The following is a 13,492-nucleotide window of genomic DNA, read 5'->3' as shown; positions in this document are numbered from 1 at the left end:
GCGGCGATGAAACGAACAGACTAAATATCCTTTTGGTTGACGTGACTGTGGTAAAAGTTAAAAAGATTTATTGTTGAAATGACTATTGACTACTGACTGGTTAGTGGAAGAATGAAGATGATTAAATTAGACTGGCTAAACGCAATGGAAAGTGTCTTAACTCTTAAGGATCAAATTAGAGAAGAGACATGTCACTCACTAACAAAGTAACAAGTAACAACATAGATAAGAGGCTTTTGTGTGTTTGGACCATCAGATCAAATGGAACATTGGGTTATTTATCACTAACAAGTAACAACATAGATAAGAGGCTTTTGTGTGTTTGGACCATCAGATCAAATGGAACATTGGGTTATTTATATGGGCTTAGGCCCATAAATGTAAGTGGCCGCGTTATTGTATAAGACTCAGCTCTGGATCAGATCAATTTTTTCTTTGTTCAGTACAAATTCAAATGTGCTTTTCTAGATATAGAAAAAAAGGAAATATATTTAAATCATATACAAATATGGTTTCTATGTCAATTTCAGTTCGGGAAAAAAGTATTTAGATGGAATAGTTTAAGTGGTAGTGGGTGTAAAAACATGTGTCAGGCATCGGTTTAATCTAGGAAAGAGCATTCCACTTCGTTGTTATATTGCAAATTCAGCAGGTTAATTAAAAAATTTATCCATAAACCTTATGCTAAAATAAAAATATTACTTTAAGATTCAGGGGCGGGGAAAGTAATATAAACAACCATCCTGTCTACAAATTAAATGATCACTTTTCTAAAATCTTAAATTTTTTGTTTTTTGTAACTTTATTTTATGCCAATACCTATATCTAACACACCTAGTCACCAACTCCAAACAAAGCAACGGTGGTATTTGATTTAACTCCTAATCCTTATTAATATTTTAGGTTTTTAGCACCTCCCAAACTAATAAAATACAAATTGTAATCAAACAAAAAATTATATACGACCATCTATCATAATTGGTGTGAGACAACATTAATTTAAATGCAGGATATTAACGTGACAACAGAACACTCTTATCTTCACATAATATGAAATACCTTACCCATCATTTTCATAGCATTATACCAATTAGTTGTCTTTAATCATCTTCGATGTCACTAACCCTCAAATTCAAAAACAAATTGAATAGTCTAAATAATTGGCGGTTTGGGCGGCATCCAATTGTGACAGGCCACGTATAGTGGGACCAACAACTTCCTTACCTCGTTGCTATATATAAAGTCAAGCATTAACATGCCCAAACCACACAGAAATAAAAAATAACTTGTAATCAACCAAAGTCGAAAAACAGAGCTATCTTGTCGGATCAAAATGGTGAAGATTGAGATTGGAAGTTTGGGTGACTCCTTTAGTGTAGCATCTCTTAAGGCTTACTTGTCTGAATTTATCGCAACTCTTCTCTTTGTGTTTGCTGGCGTTGGTTCTGCTCTTGCTTTTGCCAAGCTCACATCCGATGCAGCCTTGGATCCGGCTGGTCTTGTCGCTGTCGCGGTGGCTCACGCCTTTGCCCTTTTTGTCGGTGTTTCCATAGCCGCCAACATCTCCGGTGGACACCTTAACCCCGCCGTGACACTCGGCCTCGCCATCGGTGGCAACATCACAGTAATAACCGGTTTCTTCTACTGGATTGCTCAATGCCTTGGCTCCATCGTCGCTTGTCTCCTCCTCGTCTTCGTGACCAATGGCGAGGTACACAAAAACATTCATAATTTATTCAATACTAATTATTTAAGTCATGTGTTATTTCTGATTGTGAATGTTTTGTTCAAACGACCGTGATTAAAAAATGTTATGGCGGTCTTAAGACCCGGTTGATTTAAAACTTAAAAGGTAGTATATATGGATCAACCGAGAATGTGTTTAATTTCCGGTTATGCAGAGCGTACCGACTCATGGAGTTGCAGCCGGTTTAGGAGCTATTGAAGGAGTAGTTATGGAGATTGTGGTGACCTTTGCTCTGGTGTACACAGTCTACGCCACAGCGGCTGATCCAAAGAAAGGATCACTTGGAACCATCGCTCCGATTGCTATCGGTTTCATCGTTGGTGCCAACATCCTCGCCGCCGGTCCCTTCAGCGGTGGTTCGATGAACCCGGCCAGGTCATTTGGACCGGCTGTTGTCAGCGGTGACTTCTCTCAAATATGGATCTACTGGGTGGGTCCACTAGTCGGCGGTGCACTTGCCGGACTCATCTACGGCGACGTCTTCATCGGATCCTACGCTCCGGCTCCCACCACAGAAAGCTACCCTTGATCAATCATATACGGTTTTAATTTGTTTGGCTTGCTTTTTGTTGTGTGAAAATGTTTGGTCCAAGTTTCTTCCGAAAAGGAATGATTGAATGTGGAGAAAAAGATCAAAGTTGTACTTTGTGTTGGTTTAAAAATAAAAATTGTATATTTTCAGAATTTCTTTTTCATAAGATCATTGATCAGTAGCTATTTATACTGCCTTTTTACTTTCCTGCATGTTGTTCACAATAATAATCCAACAAGTGAACAAGTATTAATACTTGTTCACAATAATAATCCAATCAATTTTTGTTTATCAAAATAATATAATCCAATATATTGTTTTGACATAATAGTACTCCTAAATTTTGAATTATGATATTAAAATCACATCGAACATATTTATAAAAAATACTTGGATTCACTCTAATGACCTGGTTAGCTAGTTAACGCAAGAGTTTAAAATATATGTTTTGTGGAATCTTTCAGTTATATATCCTTGAAAGGTTGACAAAAAAACAGAGTTTCAAAATATTCCAAATTGCCCAAAGATAATTTGTGAAAGGGCCAATATTTCTCTATCCAAGGCCTTTATTAGGCCCACTTAGAATCCAATCAAAATTCCTAAACTCAAGCTAATACACAAAATGGTCCAATTGGCTGTACACACTATTGTTTAAACATCCGTTTAAGTACTCAACTTGAGTGTGATAAATAGTAATGCTAGAAAGACATTTAAAAAACTGTTAATCCGTGAAACCAACACAAACGATAGAGTGCATTAATAGAAAAACAAAGTGTTCTCTTTTACGTATGGTTTATTATTTGAAGGAAGCTGGTCGGTTGTGGGGGAATGAATCGTCCGCTCAAAAGACAAAATGCTCTCAAACCAATGCATTTGTCGCCTCTTTGTGGTTTCACAAACCGTCTCACCAGATTAAGATATTACCTGAATTCATGGACAATGTTCTTAACCATAATATTATCCTCTCTTTATCCGCACTTATAAATAAGAACATGGAGACGAGTTCATAAAACCTCCAAGACTCTTACGGTAATTAAACACATATCCAGATTTTTATTGTAATCTATATTATTGAAAGTTGAAAACCCCATTTGTTAGTCTGCACGTACTTTTGGGACTTGTGGTTTGAATAATTCTCTTTTTCATAGAAAAAGAAAAAAAAGATTCTCTTATTGTATAGTTTGGTTTATGCTCTTCCTCTTCTCTTCCACCTGACTCAACATCATCCTTTTCATCTTCAAAAGTTTATTCCTTTTTAATCATTTTCTTTATATATATATATATTTTCTCAGTTTTACAGTTCATTTTTTCAAGTTTTAATTTTGAAACTCAGAGCTGGTTCTCTGTTTTGGTCACATGGTTTTGTTCAGAACATAACTCTTGTTCCACCAGGATAATAAATACCCTCTTGTGATCCCACGTCATCTTTTCATATTCAAGAAAACTTCATTTTTCATCGGAAGATTCATTTTTAGGAGAAAATGGAAAGTGGGTTTTATTCAGATTGGAAAGATACTTCTTCTTCTTCGTTGTTTGGATCAGATAATATGGAGGAAGAGTTGGAAGATGGAGTTCTCAGAGCTGAAGAGCTTTTCAAATCGATTCCTCAGCCTCAGACACCAAAAGAGCCAATGGAGTTTCTGTCTAGATCCTGGAGTCTCTCTACTTCTGAAATCTCCAAAGCACTTGCTCTCAAACATAGACAACAACAAGAACAGTTTTGTGTTGGCCAGAACAGTCCTCCTGTTTTGTTCCCTGATGCTGCTGCAGATCCACTCGTGGTACGACATTTTTATCTCTTTTCCCATTTCCAATGAAACCCTTTTTCCAACTATTTCTTAGAATTATGATGAGCCTTAAAAGTCAAAGACTTTTCAATTGTATATGACCATTGCACCAGTTCCCAACATAGTTCTAGTTCTTGGGAATTGGAATGGACAAAACATTGTGGACTGACTCTTTTCATATTTTAAAACTATGGGATTTTGATTTTAGGCTGGGAAGATCATGAACTCTGTTGGCACACGCAGAGCAGGGACATTATCCAAATGGTTTCACCACCACAAGGAACACAGCAGCAGCAGCACTACCATCAATCTCAAGAAGAAAGACAAGGTGCGTGTTGAGAACGCCCACGTGCATTCCGCCGTCTCTATAGCGGCTCTGGCTGCAGGCTTAGCCTCTGTAACATCTGCAAGCAGTTGCAAAGGGTCAGGCTCTAAGATGGCACTGGCTTTAGCCTCAGCCACTGAACTGTTGGCCTCACACTGTGTTGAGATGGCTGAGCGGGCCGGTGCTGACCGTGCACGTGTTACCTCCACGGTAAGATCTTCTGTGGATATCCACAGCCCTGGTGATCTCATGACTCTAACAGCAGCTGCTGCAACTGGTAAGGCTTTGTTGCAGCTCCACAAGGCTTTTTCGGTTTCGTTGATATGCATTTGATCTGACTTTGTTTAACTGCCACTAGCTTTGAGAGGAGAAGCGGCTCTGAAGGCGAGGCAGCCAAAGGAAGCAAGGAAAAATGCAGCTATTACCCCTTTTGAGAGAAGCTTCTCTGATTCTCATTGGCATGCAAATTTTCAGTTTAGATTGGAAGAACCAAATCTTCCATTTGAAGGTGAACTGATGCAATGTGCGCGAAATGGTAATTCACTTCTGTCTGTGCGAGTCCGATCAATCGAAGAGTTCACTGATAAGAGAGAGAGCTTAACTCTTCTTCTTTGTGCTTTAACTTGCAGGAGTGCAGCGAACTAAGCGTGTCTGCGTCTATATCAACAAGAAGTCTCAGGTACAGCAGAGTTGATTAGTATCCGTAACACACAACACATCTCAGCTCAGTTCTGAGCCAATGCTTATTATGCTACTTATGATTTTGCAGGTAATGATCAAACTCAAAAGTAAACATGTTGGAGGGGCATTCTCCAAGAAGATCAAATGTAAGCATTTACTAATCCTTCAGTTTAGATAAATTACCGGTCAAGACGACATTCTGAACTTGTTGTTCCTTTTTGAAGGTGTCGTCTATGGAGTCTGCGATGAGAAATCAGCTTGGCCTTACAGGAAAGAGAGGGAAAATTCAGAAGAAGTCTACTTTGGTCTGAAAACCGGACAAGGTCTTTTGGAGTTCAAGTGCAAGAACAAGATTCACAAGCAGAGATGGGTTGATGGGGTTCAGTCTCTTCTCCGCCAAGTAAATTGCTTTGAGGCTGCCAAATGCTCGCTGGGATCTCTGAGTCTCACCGGTCACACATGATACAAGATCCTGTATATATTTGATTATATACACATATATAATATCCACATTTTTGCTGTTGTGAGGTATTTGTAAAACCTGGCAATGTACAACAATGTCAGTCTCTGTAACCTCAGAAGACTTTTGGGATAAAACACAGCAGGTTGTTCAAATGATCACAACAAGTGTTAGGAACATTGCTTTGTACAGAAAGACATCAGAAGAATGATGAATCTCAATTGAACTTTTTATTTCCAATGATTCAGTTTCTGATTTGCAAAGCCAAAACATTGACTTGTAAGCTATGAAGAGTCAAAAAATTGTAGAGAAGTGGTATGTATATTTTTGCATGAGTGAGAAGTTCATATGAAGAATCAGGTGAGAGACATGACAGAGATTCTCATGTAGACCGTATTAGAATACGACAGTCTTTTGTGTCCCGTAAGGCAATACTCGCAGTTCGCAGTAAGATTTTATAGCTTTCATGAGACACTTTTTCTCAAGGTCCTCTGATTTCTGGACAAAGCTTCTCAAATTGTCTCGGTGGGAAACTCTCTCAACCTGTAAAAATCAAATTGAGATGCTTCTTAAGAACAATGCAACACTCAAACAAATAAACTAGTTGGGAGATGAATCACCATTTGTTCAATGATAGGACCTGAATCAAGTTCCTCTGTAACAAAGTGAGTTGTTGCACCAATTAGTTTCACACCTGCATCAAATGCCTACCGATAGAATCTAGAACAGTAAGAGACACGGACGAGTTAAATATAAATAGCACAACTCATGCAAGCTAGAGCCATCAAAGAATTCAGAAACCTGTTTCACGGGATTTCGTCCCTTGAATGATGGCAAGAGGCCATGATGGATGTTGATTACATCTTTTCCATAACCTTTCAAGAAGTTACCGGATAGTAGCTGTCAAAGGAAACTGTTCCAGTCAACATCATCCATCAATATAATAACAAATGCTAAGAAAGTTCTTTTGTTAATAAAGCTGTTCCTGCAAAGAAGCATAAGCTCAAAGCAAGAACAGTCTGAGGAGAAAATTTGATCCATTTTGGTGTTAAACTAGAGAAGAAAGTGTAATGAGACTATTCAGGACAAAGAAAACGAGCCTAGGATGGACCTTAAAAGCTGATATACCTGCATGTATCTAGCGAGAACTAAAAAATCGGTATCCTTAACCAATTCAAAAATCTCCTCTTCTATTTTCTTCTGATCAGTAGTTGGCAAATAATGATATGAGATGCCATGCCTCTGGAGAAACCGCATAATATGGGTGTTTGGAGCTCTTTCATGATTACTGGATACACAAAATATTCCGAAATCAGTAGTCATACATGCATAACTAAATATATCCATTCAATACGTCAAGTAGAGTTAAAGGTAAACCTTATCACACATGTTATATCGACGGGAAGTTTTCCGTCCTGCCATTTATGTAACATTTCAACCAGACAATGATCCTATATACAAAAGAATCACACAACTTCAGGAAAAAGAAACAAGAAGACACAGAATAAAAGGATCTTCTTTATGACATAGCATGTACCTGTTTCGACAGTAGAAGAGCTATCTTGTATTTAGGGTCTAAAGAGGGCACTCGTACTACTGAGCTCAAAGCACTAAATTTTTGTGCAATAGTTTGAAAATCTTCATCCATCTGCCTCCTTGGCCATTTTACTGGATCAAATATAAACTCACTGCCCAAAGAAATTACCTTTTCATCACAACTTAACCCAAAAATAGAAACTTGCTTTTAGAGTTGATAGTATTCACTTTAAAGACATTGGTTCAGAAAGAAACCAAGAGAATCTATTGAAGTAGCATCAAAGGTGAGATTTTTCAAATGGAAAAATGGAAACTTTACCTTCTAGAGTAGAAGACGTTCTTGTTCTCAGGAACAAAAACATCGTCACCAAGAATGTTTCCTCCTTTAGCAGCAATACAATCTGATAGTTTGGCTACAATCCCAACCACATCCTAAACTTCAAAATGAGAGATTGGATTCAATTAGATTAGGACCAATAGAAATTCAGGAGAAAACATGAATGATTATTGGATTCACATAAGTACCGGACAATGGAAGACGTGGACGCCGGGGATGAGAAGAGGTGAGACAGAGGAATCGAGGGACTCGCCGTGAAATTGAGAGGATTTAAAGGACCATTTCGTAAATGATCTAAAAGCTGTGGCGGAGAGACATGAGGTGGTGGAGACTTTTCGTATCATTGCCGCTATTTCTTGTCGCACTCTTTTGAATCTGACTCATCATCCATTGTTATAAACATTCTCATCTTTTTATCGTTAGATTCTGTGTTGTGTCCGTTATTCACATTATCATCCTGAAATTTTAGAGCATAACTCAAAACTAAAGTGACTTTCACTGTTTACTTCATCGTATTAAAAAATTATTATATTTTACAAATTTAGAAGGATTTTCTTTTTGATAAAATTCTTATTTTTATACATATATAATATCAATTTTTGTAATGCAGTTGTTCTAATATTTTCAACTATATTTGTCTCTTACTCTCGGTAGGTTACTCTAGTTCTACAAAAATATAGTTTTTTTCAACTACATTTGCTCAAGTTGAAATATTATATTTTCATTCTTCATACTCTTTTCAACAAAAATAAAGTAAAAAGATGAATTCCATCATATTTATTATCAAATGGGCATTGCTTAATGAATGGTCATTTCCTAAATCTCTATACTATTAAAAGAGAAGTACAAATGCAAATGGGTCGGGTCAAAATCAGAAAATTAACCAAAAATTTTGAAATCGGATCCTTGAATTTTTTTTGGAATATGATTTCTAATTAATATTTAATAATGAAAAATCGAACTAAAATAAAATATTTATTGAAATCAAATAAAATATAATTATATTTATAGTAACTAATTATAAAAGCATATTCCGAACAATACTATACATTAATTACGTATAATATATTTGTTCATATATTTTTGGAACTAATTCCATAACAATCAACGTTTTTGTCATTAATTTTGCTTATTTTAGCCAATTAGCATTAATTGAAAGATATCTTACTTGCTTCAAAAGATTTTTAGAAAATTTATCACAACTAACCTATCTATTTTATAAATTAAATAGATATTTTTATTTTGGTCGTGTAAATTAAATAGATATGAAATCCATCTAACTAATTTTAATTTAATTAAATTAAACGAAATTATGGTATTTTCATACTGATAGCTTACCAAAGAAGTTTAATTTTAAAATTATAAAGATTTCTTGAATATGATTTGTAGAATTATTCAACAAGATGATAAATATTTATTAAATTTTGAGAATCATGAAAAATAATAATTAATTTTTAATCGTTATATTTCACCTTTCAATGTTTCAATCTCTCATCTAAGAAATATGATATAGATTCTATTATTCTTATGTCCAAACTCTATTTTGTTGTATGACTAAATAATATTTCCACTAGAGCTGTCAAAGCGATTTGATTCGTCCCGTTAAGCCCGTTTTATGATAGGCAAAATATATTTTGACATACAATTAGTTGGTCCACACGACCCGCGGATAGCATATATGAAACACAAATCCGTCCCGCGAATGTATGCTGATTTGCTGAGTTGTCTGTGGATTTTGTTTAAATAATTTTAAAGTAACGAAAATTTAAAATACTACTAAAATAAATAAATAAAAAAAATTAGAGGAAATAATTTTATATCTCATTATATTTATAAATATTATAATTTCATTTATTAAAAGTTTTTAAATTACCAAATGTTGAATAAATTATACTTTTATCAATAAATACTAACATGCGGGCTGATCCACCAACCCGCGGACGAAAACCGATTAAAACCTATGATCCACTGCGAATCAATCCGTGTGGCCCATTTTTCACAAATATGCCTCATAGTGAGATGATTTGGGCTCGACCCACGGTTTTTGACCTATTTTTACTGCTCTAATTCCTATGAATCATCTAATTTTAGAATTCTAAAACATAAAATTCTATTTTTTAATCATAATTAATATGATCGATTTAATTATAAACAATTTAAAATTTTCTCTACAAATCGTTATTAGGAATATTTATAAGTATACTACCCGATTCGCTCTACTTAAAACATGCACTATTAAAATCAATGTATGTAAAACAATATTCTTCCGCGGTGGACCACGGGTCTAGTTATAGATCATTTTCTGGTCATTTTACCAGATTTCCAAAAAATAATATTTTTGAGCAGCCATATCTTCCTAAAGCTTCCAAGTTTCAGTACACCACAAAAATAAAGAACCAAAAAAAGTAACATTTTTCTTTCGGGAAAAATGTCATTTAATCCCCCAACTTTCAAAAAGTGGCCATTTGAGACATCAACTTCATATGTGGTCATTTAAAACATGAACTAAACGTTGACTAACGTTTGAGACATGAAAATTCGTTGACCAGGCCAAAATAGACATGCCGTTATCAGTCGCTAACGGAACCTCTAACGGCCGTTATCACCCCTAACGACTCTGTTAGTCAACTTTCAAATTGTGGCCATTTTAAACATCAATTTCATATGTGGCCATTTAAAACATGAACTAAACGTTGACTAACGTTTGACACATGAAAATTCGTTGCCCAGGCCAAAATAGACATGCTGTCATCAGTCGCTAAAAGAACCTATAACATCCGTTAACGGCTCTGTTAGTATGCCCGAAACGATTTTGTTTTGTGGATAGTCGAGAAGGAAATCGGGATTTTTTCTAAATGAAAACTCCAAATCCTCAAATCTATTTCTACAATAGTCCAACCAAGACGAACAATCCTATTATCTCCATCTCTTTCAACTGCAGCTAGAAAGTGACCTTTTATTTCCTAATTCGGAAAAGCTTCATTTAGCCCTATGATGGGTCTACAAGTTTGCTTCCATGATTTTTTTAAGATTAAAAACAGATATATAAACGAAAAACCTATGTTTGCTTCCAATTACTGGCTCTGCGATTGTCTCTATATCAAACTATGTTCTTGGATTCAGCTTTAAAACAAACTTTTTGGGTATGCTAACAGAGTCGTTAACGAGTAATAACGGATGTTATAGGTTATTTTAACGACTAATGACGTTATGTCTATTTTGGCCTGGTCAACGAATTCTCATGTCTCAAATGTTAGTCAACGTTTAGTTCATGTTTTAAATGGCCACGTATGAAGTTGATGTTTAAAATGACCACAATTTGAAAGTTGGGGGATTAAATGACATTTTTCCCTTTTTCTTTCCCACATATGTTTTGTACTATTTCATGAAATACGACTCCTCATAGATTTGTGTCCTCTCCAAATCGGCCTCATCCTAAAAGGTAAAAATATCATTTACTCAAAAAAAAGTATTACATCGACGTACAATATTTGAGATAGGCCCCATCGTCGTCGTTTAGCCCAAAGCAATAAGGGATAAAGAGAGTCAGAATCAGAGAGAGCTCAGACGTTCTTTAATGGCGGATGCTATGGACTCAGCGTTTACCAAGTACGGAATCGTAGGGATTGGTATGATGGGAAGAGAACATCTCATCAATCTTCACCATCTCCGAGACCAAGGCCTCGCTGTCGTTTGCATCGCCGATCCTCACCCTCCCTCACAGCTCCTGGCCATTGAACTCGCTCGATCTTTTGGATGGGAGCTTAAGGTATTTGGATTTTCCCGGAACAATCATAGAGATTTATAATCAAACTTAGGACTTACTTAGAGCGGATACTTGTGCAGTGTTTCTATATATTGTTCTTGTGCATGATTGTTTGATTCCTAGTCTTTGTACTTGATAAATTCTTTTCATACTTTGATTGTGGAAGAACTTGGGCGTTAGTAAACTCAGGATTTGAGATTTTTTTAAATTGTTGTGATTTAAGGTTTTCTCAGGACACGAAGAGTTGCTCAAGAGTGAGCTATGTGACGTGATTGTTGTGTCTTCTCCAAATATGACTCATCATCAGATTCTTATGGACATTATCAGTTATCCAAAACCACATCATGTTCTTGTTGAGAAGCCTTTATGCACCACAGTTGCAGATTGCAAACAGGTCTTTTTTCTCTTCTTTTTTGTTTGGTACCAAATTTTGCTGAGTCTGATTGATCAATTCATCTACTTTGCCTGGAATCAGGTTTTGGAGGCTGCAAAGAAAAGGTCAGATATGGTGGTGCAAGTTGGATTGGAGTACAGATACATGCCGCCGGTAGCTAAGTTAATAGAAAAAGTAAAAGGCAGAGATTTTGGTAATGTCAAGATGGTAGCAATCCGAGAACATAGATTCCCTTTCTTGGTTAAGGTAAAGCTTAAACAAGATGGACTATGTGTAGTGTTTCTGCTTCACATTCATATGATTTCTGAGAGAACACATCACTAGGTGAACAACTGGAATAGATTCAATGTGAACACTGGAGGGACTCTAGTGGAGAAATGCTGCCACTTCTTTGATCTAATGAGGCTCTTTGCCGGTGCAAATCCTGTTTGTGTGATGGCTTCTGGAGGCATGGATGTGAACCACAAGGATGAAATTTATGATGGAAAGGTACATATTTATCCCATTTTACAGTCAATCAACGTATTGCGAGTTTCATACTAGATGTTTCTTTGTGATATAGGTGCCTGATATAATTGATAACGCTTATGTTATAATTGAGTTTGACAATGGATGTCGTGGGATGCTCGACCTTTGCATGTTTGCTGAGGGAAGCAAAAACGAGCAAGAAATTTCTGTTACTGGTGACATTGGAAAGGTGAGTACCTTTGAAATATTATGGGCCCTTTTTGTGTGTATGTGCTTGGTATGATACGATTTTAAGTTTGAAATGAAAAAACAGAGCTGGATGTTCTTTCTTTTGTATTGACTTCTCTGAATCATTCGACGTTATTCCTTAGAGTACATATTTTGATTATTTTCCATCTATTGACAAATCTATGCTCTTGCATATAGATGGAAGATGAGCATAAAGTGTTCTCAGACAGTTTCTTTGGAGTTGTTCATCATATGATCCATGAGTTTTGAGTTTGGTCAATATGCTCGTCTGCTTTCTTTCCAACTGACGTGGCAAGCATGTTGCAGGGGGAGGCACTTGTTCCAGAGGGTATAGTTCGATCTGGCAGTCGTGTTGGAGGAAGAAAACACGTTCAAACAATAAAAGCTGAAGATGAAAGAATAAAGTAAGCTTTATTCATCTACATATTGTCTTGCACTCTCAACAATGTATCATAGTCTCACATCACACGATGTTGGTTTATTCAGATATGAAGGGTTACATCACGGGTCAAGTTACTTGGAACACCTCACCTTCTTATCAGCAATCAGAGGTGAAGGAAGAGCAGCTATTGATTTGGAAGACGGATTGATGGCTGTTGCCATGGGAGTTGCTGCACAGCTCTCCATTCAGGAGCGCCGCTATGTAACCATTGACGAGGTCTTGTGATTTGTGACTGGCAGATAGGTAAAGAAACTAAAATACAGCCTTTGTTAATCTGGTAATATATCTGTTCTTATGTTTGCCATACAACACTGTTTATTGTAAGAAGGAGAGTGATCATCAACTGTTATAAGATAAGCCAAGAATTCTTTTCTTTGTTAGTACTTTAGTAGAGGTTTAAATTGAAATAGCAACTTATTTGTCCTGCTTGGCAGTGGCAACTGGATCAAAGTGGCCCCTCAATTTCTCTACAATCCGGATAACAAAAACAGATTCAAACTCTGTTGAACCAAAATAACCGAACCAAACCAAATTTAAATTTGGTAATTCTTTTCTTTTCTTTTAAAGTACTTTTGACAAAAACTTATTCCATTGAAAAAATATACAAATGTATTCGATTAAAAATTGAATTAAAACGGAAATCTAGCAAATGTATTTGATTTGATTTTGGTTGGTTTTCGTATATCGACAATGTGGAACCGGAAATATTCCCTCAGCCGTCTAATTTAAGCCGGTTTACGAAAGCAGAATCGGCATGGTGAGTGAGTG

General features: G+C 36.2%; 4 protein-coding genes across 8 annotated transcripts; 3 read left to right on the top strand and 1 right to left on the bottom strand.

Annotated features, from left to right (window-relative positions):
• The first annotated feature begins 967 nt into the window (after nucleotides 1-967).
• LOC9306181 (probable aquaporin TIP2-2) lies at nucleotides 968-2,464 on the top strand. The gene is made up of 2 exons (XM_002870064.2): nucleotides 968-1,711; nucleotides 1,902-2,464. Exons 1-2 carry the CDS (start codon nucleotides 1,334-1,336, stop codon nucleotides 2,274-2,276), a joined length of 753 nt encoding a protein of 250 aa, XP_002870110.1. The 5' UTR covers nucleotides 968-1,333; the 3' UTR covers nucleotides 2,277-2,464.
• Nucleotides 2,465-3,092: 628 nt separating this feature from the next.
• On the top strand, nucleotides 3,093-5,760 carry LOC9304145 (VAN3-binding protein). The gene is made up of 6 exons (XM_002870063.2): nucleotides 3,093-4,060; nucleotides 4,275-4,668; nucleotides 4,750-4,926; nucleotides 5,021-5,070; nucleotides 5,161-5,218; nucleotides 5,297-5,760. Exons 1-6 carry the CDS (start codon nucleotides 3,761-3,763, stop codon nucleotides 5,533-5,535), a joined length of 1,218 nt encoding a protein of 405 aa, XP_002870109.1. The 5' UTR covers nucleotides 3,093-3,760; the 3' UTR covers nucleotides 5,536-5,760.
• LOC9306180 (formyltetrahydrofolate deformylase 2, mitochondrial) lies at nucleotides 5,744-7,940 on the bottom strand. 3 transcript variants are annotated; one of them, XM_021019366.1, is made up of 8 exons: nucleotides 7,594-7,940; nucleotides 7,388-7,500; nucleotides 7,070-7,220; nucleotides 6,910-6,983; nucleotides 6,661-6,820; nucleotides 6,334-6,432; nucleotides 6,153-6,239; nucleotides 5,744-6,075 (listed from the first exon to the last, which is right to left on the bottom strand). In XM_021019366.1, exons 1-8 carry the CDS (start codon nucleotides 7,747-7,749, stop codon nucleotides 5,929-5,931), a joined length of 987 nt encoding a protein of 328 aa, XP_020875025.1. In that variant the 5' UTR covers nucleotides 7,750-7,940; the 3' UTR covers nucleotides 5,744-5,928. The 3 variants fall into 3 exon arrangements, 2 of the variants coding, with proteins under 2 accessions (XP_020875025.1, XP_020875026.1); XM_021019367.1 differs by having other exon boundaries at nucleotides 5,985-6,075; nucleotides 6,173-6,239; XR_002330683.1 differs by having other exon boundaries at nucleotides 6,057-6,075; nucleotides 6,153-6,252.
• Nucleotides 7,941-10,832: 2,892 nt separating this feature from the next.
• LOC9306179 (inositol 2-dehydrogenase/D-chiro-inositol 3-dehydrogenase) lies at nucleotides 10,833-13,247 on the top strand. Of its 3 annotated transcripts, XM_021019675.1 has the most exons (8): nucleotides 10,844-11,174; nucleotides 11,395-11,565; nucleotides 11,647-11,811; nucleotides 11,890-12,054; nucleotides 12,128-12,262; nucleotides 12,589-12,686; nucleotides 12,769-12,967; nucleotides 13,159-13,247. In XM_021019675.1, the coding sequence occupies exons 1-7, from the start codon at nucleotides 10,983-10,985 to the stop codon at nucleotides 12,947-12,949; spliced, it is 1,107 nt and encodes a 368-aa protein (XP_020875334.1). In that variant the 5' UTR covers nucleotides 10,844-10,982; the 3' UTR covers nucleotides 12,950-12,967; nucleotides 13,159-13,247. The 3 variants fall into 3 exon arrangements, with proteins under 3 accessions (XP_020875335.1, XP_002870108.1, XP_020875334.1); XM_002870062.2 differs by lacking the exon at nucleotides 13,159-13,247 and having other exon boundaries at nucleotides 10,842-11,174; nucleotides 12,769-13,112; XM_021019676.1 differs by lacking the exons at nucleotides 12,589-12,686; nucleotides 12,769-12,967; nucleotides 13,159-13,247 and adding an exon at nucleotides 12,460-12,582 and having other exon boundaries at nucleotides 10,833-11,174.
• Nucleotides 13,248-13,492: the final 245 nt, after the last annotated feature.

The sequence above is a fragment of the Arabidopsis lyrata genome (genome assembly GCF_000004255.2).
Source record: "Arabidopsis lyrata subsp. lyrata unplaced genomic scaffold ARALYscaffold_7, whole genome shotgun sequence".
In the NCBI taxonomy this organism is placed as follows: Eukaryota; Viridiplantae; Streptophyta; class Magnoliopsida; order Brassicales; family Brassicaceae; genus Arabidopsis; species Arabidopsis lyrata.
This window is presented reverse-complemented; position numbering and strand designations above follow the sequence as displayed.